Source organism: Coffea arabica, chromosome 9e (genome assembly GCF_036785885.1).
Source record: "Coffea arabica cultivar ET-39 chromosome 9e, Coffea Arabica ET-39 HiFi, whole genome shotgun sequence".
NCBI classification, from domain to species: Eukaryota; Viridiplantae; Streptophyta; class Magnoliopsida; order Gentianales; family Rubiaceae; genus Coffea; species Coffea arabica.
The window spans coordinates 37,218,803-37,229,691 of NC_092327.1; the positions used below are offsets into that span (position 1 = coordinate 37,218,803).

Consider the following 10,889-nt stretch of genomic DNA (forward strand, 5'->3'; position numbering starts at 1 on the left):
AGCTAGAGTTTTGTTTGCAATATTAAACCTTTCTCTCTTCAATTTTCATTGAATTATTTCGAGCTAATGATCAATATGGAATCGATTATTTATCGAGAAAGATTGTTTCAACACTGTAATTGAGACTGAAAGCAATTTTCTTGATTAGTCATTTATGCGTGCCAGGTAAAATTGACTGCATGCAAGCATGGTTGGCACTAAAAATGGCTATGAAAGACAGTTTTGTTTTGGATGCTTTATGCTCACGAAAATGAACCTTTAGTGGAAGAGAAAGAAGGGCAGGTACTTACCCCCAAAAGGTAAAAGAAAAAAAAAAAAAAGGAACGAACAAAGAAGGGCAGGCTTTCTTTGACTTATTCCCATTGTCTAAATACAGGTATATATTGTTGATGAATATCCAGTTCTGTCAAATGAACTGTTGACACTGGAAAGTGATCAAAGATAGTACGTAGCAACTTGAAGGGTTCAGTTCTAGGCATCAAAGAAAAGATGCTGGCATGTATGGTTACTTAAATTCCACGTTGCTCATACTATATATTGTCCATCTACACATTTTACGTCATTCATGGACAAAGCAAAAATGTGCTAAGGCATCTACATAGAGTTTGATAGTTGATGCATTAGGATTTTAGGGTTGCAAATGAGCTGAGATTTGATCTAATCGAGCCGAATTGAGTTTTGGCCTAATCAAATTGAGTTTCAAGTAAATTTTACCAAGTTCGAATTCAATGAACTTTCAATGTTAAGCTCGAACTCTAGTTCGACTCAAATTCGAGTCGAGCTCGAGCATAAAAAAATAAATATTTATTTTATTTTTTAAAAATAAAATAAAATGATAATTTTTCTTATAAATAATAAAATATTAGGAATATATATGTAATTTTACTATTATAGCTTGCGAGCTAACGAATTGAGTATCTTTAAGATCGAATTCGACTTGATTAGCTCAAATCGAGTTTTGACTCGAACTGCTCACAAGAGGCTCGCGAGCGGCTAATCCCGTGTGTAGCCCTACTTAGAAACAGCTATTATAGTACTACTTCCTAAATTTACTCTTAGCTTTTTGTAACCCTTTCTAGTTGTGATGAAAAATACAGTTTTTCCCAACCATTGGAAACTTAACACAAGTTCAACAAAGACACTCTGGCCAATTGTTTCTCACAACATGAAAAAGTGTAGCATGTTCTCAGGCTATGGTTTCGTATAGAGGATCAGCTGGCCAGAATAAAATCATAACTCATCAAACATTATTGTTATCTATATATCAACTACTCCTTCAAAACTAGTACTAGTTTTCTTTTGCTTTTCAATCTATTAGCACATTTTACAGCCCAAGGTGGCCTCTCCAACATTTCGCTTCATTTGGAATTAAAGTTGACCCTAAGATCAAAAGTTCTAATCCCATTGTTCTCTCTTGTTTTCCCGTTGATTATTTTAACTAATTATAAATTCTGAATAATTAATTTTTGTGATATTCTCGATTGCTTTTATATTTTAATTATAGATTTTTTAATAACTAAAAAATTTAAAATCTATAATCATGCAAAGAGTAACTTTTATTGGTTTTGATTATTCTCTATAATCAGTTTCTATAATCAGATTTTATAAAATCCCGGTAAACATTTGAGAATGAGAGAAATATAAATTATAAGAAAGAACAAATTAAAAAGTAGTACGAACAAACACCGTTTCGATCTGGTTGTCATTAGATTAAAGTCCCGGTAAACATTTGAGGAGAAAAAAAATTGCATCTCCTCCTTTTGGGAAGAATTAACAAAGAAAATCCCAATGTTTATGTGTTAAATTTATTAGGGAGATACAACGTTGGTCAATGTAAAAACTCCAATATCGCATAATATCCAACCATCACCGGGAGGGCCACGATCATGCCGAAGATTACCCTGAAAATAATTTTGCAAATTAGAGAAGATTCAATAATATTACTGGAAAACGTTTAATCTGCAAAAAGCATATATTCTTTTATCTTTTTGCGTGTTATACTTACGCAGTGCTGAGGACGTCCGCGTGAAGACCATATTCTTTGGCAAAAATGAAGGAGGTGATCGATTGTGGCACCGCGGCCTGCAAATTGAACCATTATATATAACCCCATGAATAGAAGGAAAAACAGATGCTCTAAGCTGGAGTTACCGCTAAATAATAAAAATTGAAAACCCTTATGATCAGCCAGAAAGTTTGGAAGAAGGAAAATGGTTTGTCCAAGTTCTAATAACAGAGAGGCCAATAAATAAATAAATGTATACACTTCAAACATCCCCACTTGTTATTAGGAGAATCTAAGCAAAAACTAGCCTTTGTAGCCATTATTTTGAGCAAGTCACGAAAGATTAATTCTTGATAGTTGCTCTTGATGGCAATATACAAGTGATACTTTCCATTGTTGTTTTTGTGTGGGGGGGAGGGAACTGTTCAACATATGAATGAAATTTTTGTTCATAATGATGGGTTAAATAACTATTAATCCACATAAAGGTGGGATGATTTGTTAGGACCGGGCCAGGAATAGACAAACTCAAGTTAGCACAAAGTAGGCGGTATAACCGACCATATAATAGATAGGCGGTAGATACCAGCCATATAATAATTAGGCGGTAAAACCGACCATATAAAGACGGATAACAAAGCAAATAAAAGACACAAAAGATTTACGTGGTTCGGTCAAATTGACCTACGTCCACGGGCGAGGGAGGAGCAATATTTCTACTATGAAGAAGAAATACAAAAGACCGTAGGAAAGTGGTTCCTAGGCCAATAGGCACTTACAAAAGAGTTTAGAAAATATTCCTAAACTCAAAATAAGAGAGCCTAAAATATTTGACTGAATGGGCTAAATAACTTAAGAAGCTAATAGCCCATATAACTCTCTTAAGTGGTGCAATTAATTCCTTCATAAATCCCTTCTATTTATAGGCTCTCCAATGAAGCCTTCCTGCTGTCTGCTGCGATGTGGGATGAAAGGAAGAAAACTTCCTTACGCAGCATCTGATGTGGGACGAAGAATTTTGCCACACAAGGTCAAACCTTGCGGCTCAACAAATCTCCACCTTGGCATAATTTTGAGTCCCACCAAAAAAACTGCTCCACCTTCTCCACATAAGCCCCAATGGACTTTAAATCACAAACAACGAACACCAACCAAATCCAAGCACTGCTTGAACTTGTAGACTGGAAGAGGTTTCGTAAACATATCGGCTGGATTATCCTTAGTATTGATTTTCTGAATAAGGACTTTTCCCTCAGCAATGATATCCCGAATGAAGTGATACTTCACATCAATGTGTTTCGTCCTCTCATGATACATCTGATCTTTAGTCAAGTGTATGGCACTTTGACTATCACAGTGAATATCAGTAACACCTTGATATAGACTTAGCTCGCTAAATAAACTCTTCAACCACAAGGCTTCTTTGATTGCCTCGGTCACAGCCATATATTCTGCTTCAGTAGTAGACAAAGCTACGACAGGTTGTAGAGTAGCTTTCCAACTAACAGCACAACCGCCAATGCAAAATACATAGCCTGAAAGTGATCTTCTCCTGTCAAGATCCCCAGCGTAGTCTGAGTCTACAAAACCAACCAAAGTGTTATTATTTCTTCCAAACTCCAAACATGCATTTGAAGTACCTCGCAAGTATCTGAGAATCCACTTCACAGCTTGCCAATGTGCTTTACCAGGGCAAGACATATATCTGCTAACAACACTGACTGCTTGTGCAATATCTGGACGAGTACAAACCATTGCATACATAATACTGCCGACTGCACTGGAATAAGGAACCTGTGCCATATAATCTTCCTCTTCATCTGATTTTGGTGATTGAGCAGCAGATAGCCGAAAATGGCTAGCAAGAGGAGTAGATACTGGTTTAGCATCTTTCATGCCAAAACGCTCCAAAACTTTCTCAAGGTAATTTTTCTGGGTCAAGAACAACTTCCCTACTCCTCGATCTCGCTTGATATCCATGCCAAGAATTTTCTTAGCTGCTCCCAAATCTTTCATTTCAAATTCACTATTTAACTGCAGTTTCAAAGTGTGAATTTCTGACAAATTCTTGGCAGCAATGAGCATGTCATCAACATAAAGCAGCAAATAAATGAAAGAACCATCATTTAACTTTCGGAAGTAAACACAACTATCATACATGCTCCTCAAATAACCATGACCCAACATAAAGGAATCAAACCTTTTATACCATTGTCTTGGAGACTGTTTCAATCCATATAAGGATTTCTTCAATAAGCAAACATGGTCTTCCTTACCTTCAATTTCAAAACCCTGGGGTTGTTGCATATAAATTTGTTCTTCAAGTTCGCCATGTAAGAAAGCTGTCTTAACGTCAAGCTGTTCTAACTCCAAATTATACATGGCAACTAAAGCAAGCAAAACACGAATAGAGCTATGTTTAACAACAGGTAAGAATATATCATTAAAATCAACACCTTGTACCTGACTATAGCCCTTTGCAACCAATCGTGCTTTATATCTTGCATCTTCAACCCCTGGAATACCTTCCTTTTTCTTGAAAACCCACTTGCAACCAACAATTTTCTTAGCTGACGGCGGCTTTACAAGAACCCAAGTTTCATTACGATGAAGAGATTCAATTTCTTCATTCATCGCAATCAACCACTTTGCAGAGTCATCACAAGAAACTGCTTCTGAATAGGTGGAAGGCTCACCAACTGCATCAGTTTCTTCTGCAACAGACAAAGCATATGCAACTAAATTTGCATATCTTTGTGGTGGTCGAATGTCTCTCCTTTGTCTATCTCTGGCTATGGAATATTCCTCTTCTTCTGAACTATCTTCCACAGTAGACTCAGGTGCATCTACTGGCATTTGTTGAATAGAAGATTTGGTCTGAGAAGGACCAGAACTGCCAATATCAAGCTCCACCTGCTTCTGTGTACTATCAGTAGTACAAGGACTAGAAGACTCCTTCTTGGAAGATAACATAGACAATTCATCAAAAGTAACATCTCTACTGATTACAAATTTTGGGAATTTGGGATCAGGACACCATAATCTGTATCCTTTCACCCCAGAAGCATACCCAAGAAAAATGCACTTTTTAGCCCTAGGCTCCAATTTTCCATCATTCACGTGCATGTATGCTGGACACCCAAAAACTTTTAAATTGGAGTAATCAGCAGGAGTACCTGACCAAACTTCCTCAGGAGTTTTGAAATCAAGAGATGCAGAAGGAGAACAGTTGACAATATAACAGGCCATATTGATCGCCTCTGCCCAAAAGTCGTTTGTCAACCCTGCATTGGAGATCATACATCTTGCTCTCTCCAAAAGAGTTCTGTTCATACGTTCGGCCACACCATTTTGTTGAGGCGTCATCCTGACGGTGTGATGCCGAACAATTCCTTCATTCTTGCAGAATTCATTAAATTCACCTCCACAAAATTCCATGCCATTATCTGTTCTCAACCGCTTAATGTGTTTTCCTGTTTGCTTCTCAATCAAAACTTTCCATTGCTTGAAAGTTAGGAAAACATCATTTTTATGCTTAAGAAAATATACCCAAACTTTCCTTGAATAATCATCAATGAAAGTCAACATGTACCTGGCACCACCTTTAGAAGGAGCACGAGAAGGACCCCATAGATCTGAATGAATGTAATCGAGAGTACCTTTTGTCTTGTGAATTGCTGGTGAACTGAAGCTGACTCTTTTCTGCTTCCCAAAAATACAATGTTCACAAAATTCCAATGGCCCGGTACTTTGACCACAAAGAAGTCCCTTTTTGCTTAGTATGCCTAAGCCTTTTTCGCTCATGTGCCCCAAACGCATATGCCATAATTTGGTGATGTCTGTATCTGACAAAGATGATGTTGAAACAGCAGCAGCACCTATAACAGTAGATCCCTGCAAAATATACAAAGTACCAGATCTGTGTGCCTTCATAACAACAAGAGCTCCTCGAGTAATTTTGAGAACTCCGTCTCCACCTGAATACCTGCACCCAATAGACTCAAGAGTGCCCAAAGAGATGAGATTTTTCTTCAAATCTGGAACATGTCTAACATCTGTGAGCGTCCTCACAATACCATCGTACATTTTAATCCGGATTGTGCCTTTGCCAACAACTTTACAAACAGCGTTGTTGCCCATTAAGACAACTCCACCTTCAGCTGATTCATATGTTGAAAACCAGTCCCTATTGGGACACATATGATATGAACAACCCGAATCTAAAATCCACTCATTGTTAGACCTAAAATTATTTTCCGTTGCACAGAAAATGGTTCCATCATTCTCATCAGCTGCTATACTAGCCTCAGCGGATTCAGTATTTTTCTCAACAAATTTCCCTTTTTGCTTTTCTTTATTTTTCAATTTAAAGCAATCAGAGATAACATGGCCCTTCTTTTTACAATAATTGCACACCACATTTTTATGTCTGGATTTGGATCTACTTCTATTTTCTGTGTTTCTCTTTTCAGATCTACCCCGAACAAACAAGCCATCGGCTTGACTCCCACTAGTTTCCCCAGTAATATCCCTATCTATCTGCTCTTTAGATTTTAATGCAGATTTAATTTCCCGATACGAAATTGTTTCCTTTCCATAAATCATAGTATCGCGGAAATGCTTAAAAGACTGGGGAAGGGAACACAAAAGTAATAGGGCTTGATCTTCATCATCAATTTTCGAATCTATATTCCCCAAATCCATAATAATGGAATCAAATTTATCAAGATGGGAGAGTATAGATGTACCTTCAGACATCCGAAGTATGTACAAACTCTGCTTCAAATATAGCCGATTTTCGACTGTCTTCTTCATATACAAGGCTTTCAATTTATCCCACATAGCCTTGGCCGAAGTCTCCGTTGCTACCTCACGCAATACCTCATCGGAGAGGTTTAAGATTATGCTGGATCTGGCCTTCTTATCCATATCGGCGAAATCCGCATCCTTGACATCTTCTGGTTTGTTCTCGATTCCGTGAATCGCTAGATCAACTCCGTCTTGAACAAGAATGGCCTCCATCTTGAGCTGCCACATTCCGAAGTTGACATTCCTGTCGAATTTCTCGACAACCGTCTTTGTTATCGTCATTGTTGCCACAAATTCTGTAACTTGAAGTTTGTCTCAAAAAACTGGCCAAACAAATATGCAAGTCTCGTGAGCGAGCCCCACAGGGTGAGCGGGCCCCACGAGATAGGCGGGCCCCACGGGATGAAAGGACCCCACAAGGTGAGCGGGCCCCACGGATAAACGGACCCCACAGGATGAGTGGGCCCCACAGGATGGACGGACCCCACCAGATGAACGGGCCCCACCAGATGAACCTGTCTTGCAAAATATAACAACCAACTCTGATACCAGTTTGTTAGGACCGGGCCAGGAATAGACAAACTCAAGTTAGCACAAAGTAGGCGGTATAACCGACCATATAATAGATAGGCGGTAGATACCAGCCATATAATAATTAGGCGGTAAAACCGACCATATAAAGACGGATAACAAAGCAAATAAAAGACACAAAAGATTTACGTGGTTCGGTCAAATTGACCTACGTCCACGGGCGAGGGAGGAGCAATATTTCTACTATGAAGAAGAAATACAAAAGACCGTAGGAAAGTGGTTCCTAGGCCAATAGGCACTTACAAAAGAGTTTAGAAAATATTCCTAAACTCAAAATAAGAGAGCCTAAAATATTTGACTGAATGGGCTAAATAACTTAAGAAGCTAATAGCCCATATAACTCTCTTAAGTGGTGCAATTAATTCCTTCATAAATCCCTTCTATTTATAGGCTCTCCAATGAAGCCTTCCTGCTGTCTGCTGCGATGTGGGATGAAAGGAAGAAAACTTCCTTACGCAGCATCTGATGTGGGACGAAGAATTTTGCCACACAAGGTCAAACCTTGCGGCTCAACATGATTAACTCACAAGTCGGGACATATATATACTAACTTATTGTTGTCGTCAGTATGTGAATGTACATTTTCATACGGTTCTGCATCATTCATAGTTAGATGGTTCATGAGTACTTATTGTATGGAGGAGGCCATTTGCGTTCTCTCATAATAACTATGGAAAACGGAACTTTTTGTTAGCTGATTCAAAAAGCAAGAAAATATGACCGAGAAGTAACAAGAATTGTTGGACGTACAGTTACCTGAATTATAGCAACACGCAAAACATCTCCATGCAACCCTACTGCTATGGAACCAATTGCCATTGCAGCTGGTCCAGCAATGAACCTTAAAACCATTCCAAAAATAGTCAGGCTTGTACCACAGGCAACTATTTTCTCTTGCAAAGCCATGAACAACCCTACAACATATAAAAGCTGTCATTAATTGTTTCTGCATTTTATGCGCTATCAGTGTTAATTTTTTTTTTTTTTAACATTAGTAGGTTTAGATGCATGTTACGTGCACAACAAAATAAATTTCAAATTTAAATAAAAAAATATATGTGGTATATATTTAATCCCAGTAGTATATTGAAATTCTTACACTATTAGTGCATAAAAAGAATACTTTAATGTAACATCCTAACTATGTATGCACGTTAAAGTGGGTGATTAATGTACCAAAAGGGGAAAAAAATAAGAGCATGCTTGCGCTTACCCATGCTGAACATGGCAGTTCCAGTTCCAGCTCTTGACATTATCAATATGGAATCTTCCATAATAGCTGGCATTTGAAAATGCCACCTAAAATTACGAACAAGGTAGAATTTTAGTTTGTTATTCATTGAAATTCTTGATCCGCGAGTTTGATGCATGAGGGGTAAAAGAAATAACTAAACACTCAAATATTCTGAATGAAAAAAGTCTTGCATGTCAAACATACCTGTTGGCTATTAATGCCCAAGTGATGCCAACGATACAAGCATAAGAGTTGGGATTCATGGCAAGCTTTTGCCACACCCTCTTCACTAATGACCAAAAAGATGGTTTAGTCTCTGCTAAAGCCCTTGAATTTGCTTCCAAATCTTTTACAGAATTGTCAGCCGCCTTTGAATCTCCCACAGTTTCATCACTGGAATAAAAGTCGGTTTGAGTCCGTCTAATCTCTAAAACCAGCAACAGAATTGTTAGCCATACAATAGCCTGTACGACTGATCCTTGGACAACAAGATCAACAGCAGACTGGCCATACATGCCTCTGGCAATAGGCACTCCCACAACAAGGGAATTTGTTAATGTAGATAAAGAGAAGCCTGTTATGGACCAACAATAACTTCCCTTGCTACTAAACTTTGCCCAAAATGCCAGAACCACCACAATGATCACCTTTGAAATTGCATCAGCAGCAACAAAGGGATAGTTCATCTTGAAAGGATCGACATGGGCTGTGAATTCAAAGATGAAAAGGGGTAGGGTGAAATAAGCGACAAAGCGATTTATAGCATCACATTGTTCTGGTGTAAACAATCGCCACCACTTCACAGAACCATACCCTAAAACCAATGCTACATAGAGTGGAAACATGGCTGCAACCACCTTGTAGACATCTCCCAACCCTATCATCTTTACGTTTTGGATACAAAACGTTAAAAAAGAAAAAGCCTTTGAAGAAAATTGCTAGACACTGTTGAAGAGGTGTTCCGTATAGCATGTTCATTTCAGGAGAAATAGTAGCTATTTATATGCATGTGGCTGTTAGGAAATTTGCCTTACTTTCGTTTTAGTTTTACTTTGAGTGGATAGCAAATAGCTTATAGAAATTTCTATTCACTTGATATAGTAGCACGGACAATTACTTATTACAATTTGTATTTTGTGCAGTTTCATTCAATAATTGTATATGTTCAAAGTTTTGATGTACATGATAATATAGTACTAAATATATGTTAAATATTTTATTCATAGACACCACTTTTATTTCGAATACAATAATACAATGTAATTATACACCAAATAATATAAAATAGTACAATAACCGGATTGAACCATATCAAACTCCAACCGCACTGGGTCCTCTCTCTAGTAGCACGGAATTTCCTATATTATATGAGTGTGAGAGTTAGGTAAGTTATTTCCTTTTATTATTTTGGTTTGGAGTTCAAGTTGTATTCTTTGTATATGAGTTTTATTCTTATTAGGCAGTTTTATTTTGTGCTTCAAGCAAATAGTTTATCACTATTTCCATTTATCTCGTATAGTAACAAGGAACTTCCTATTTTGTAGGTGTGGAAATTCAATAAGTTATTTCTTTTATTACTGGTACTTGGATTTGAGGTTCATGTTGTATTTTTATATAGAGATTTTTTTTTTCTCCACGTTGGTATTAGTTTGGTGATAGGGTCGAACACATTAAATTTTGTGTATTATTTTTATTTTCATATTGTGGCTTGTGTTTCATTAAAGTACCGTGTTCTTAAAATTTTCAATAATTGATTATTTCGTACTTGGATCCTAACAATGTCAACAAAAAGGGACATTTATTTTGCATACAAACAATTATTTGCATGTTGAGTGTATATGATTCTATGCTGTGGATTCCGAAGAAGTGATGTAAGTTAAGGTTGAGTGCCAGAATGGTCGAGAAATTGCTTTATTTCACCAGTTGTTTTCGGTCCTGTGGTCAGCAAAATGCAGAATAAGAATGAGGTCCCTTGGAATAAACCATCAACTTTTCCCAAATGGTGCTTCTGATTTTGTGTTATTATTGCTAGTTATTGTGATCCATACATTAGTTCTCTGTTGGTCCAGCTGAGTGATGAATCTATGTCACTTAGGCTTTTATTATGCATGAGGAACTCTCACGTTTGAATTTGAATTAAGAGTTGTCCATTGTGATATTCTATGCATGGCAACTCTGTGTCTTAAAGATTTGTGAATGTGTTGGGGAGATTTTTAATTTAATTGATTGTAAATATATTGAATACACATG

General features: G+C 37.3%; 1 protein-coding gene across 1 annotated transcript; it reads right to left on the reverse strand.

The window, feature by feature from the left end:
• Positions 1-1,745: 1,745 nt before the first annotated feature.
• Positions 1,746-9,534, reverse strand: LOC113709610 (auxin efflux carrier component 5-like). The gene is made up of 5 exons (XM_027232408.2): positions 8,844-9,534; positions 8,619-8,704; positions 8,162-8,319; positions 2,006-2,082; positions 1,746-1,901 (listed from the first exon to the last, which is right to left on the reverse strand). Exons 1-5 carry the CDS (start codon positions 9,521-9,523, stop codon positions 1,829-1,831), a joined length of 1,074 nt encoding a protein of 357 aa, XP_027088209.1. The 5' UTR covers positions 9,524-9,534; the 3' UTR covers positions 1,746-1,828.
• Between the last annotated feature and the right edge of the window lie 1,355 nt (positions 9,535-10,889).

Bases quoted from the DNA above. Each gene is read 5' to 3' on its own strand.
- LOC113709610 (XM_027232408.2), bottom strand. From the start codon at position 9,523: ATGATAGGGTTGGGAGATGTCTACAAGGTGGTTGCAGCCATGTTTCCA. The intron at 2,083-8,161 runs GTAACTGTACGT...TTCAATTTGCAG, and splicing joins TGCGTGTTGCTATAATTCAG to GCCGCGGTGCCACAATCGAT. The intron at 1,902-2,005 runs GTAAGTATAACA...AATTATTTTCAG, and splicing joins GCGGACGTCCTCAGCACTGC to GGTAATCTTCGGCATGATCG.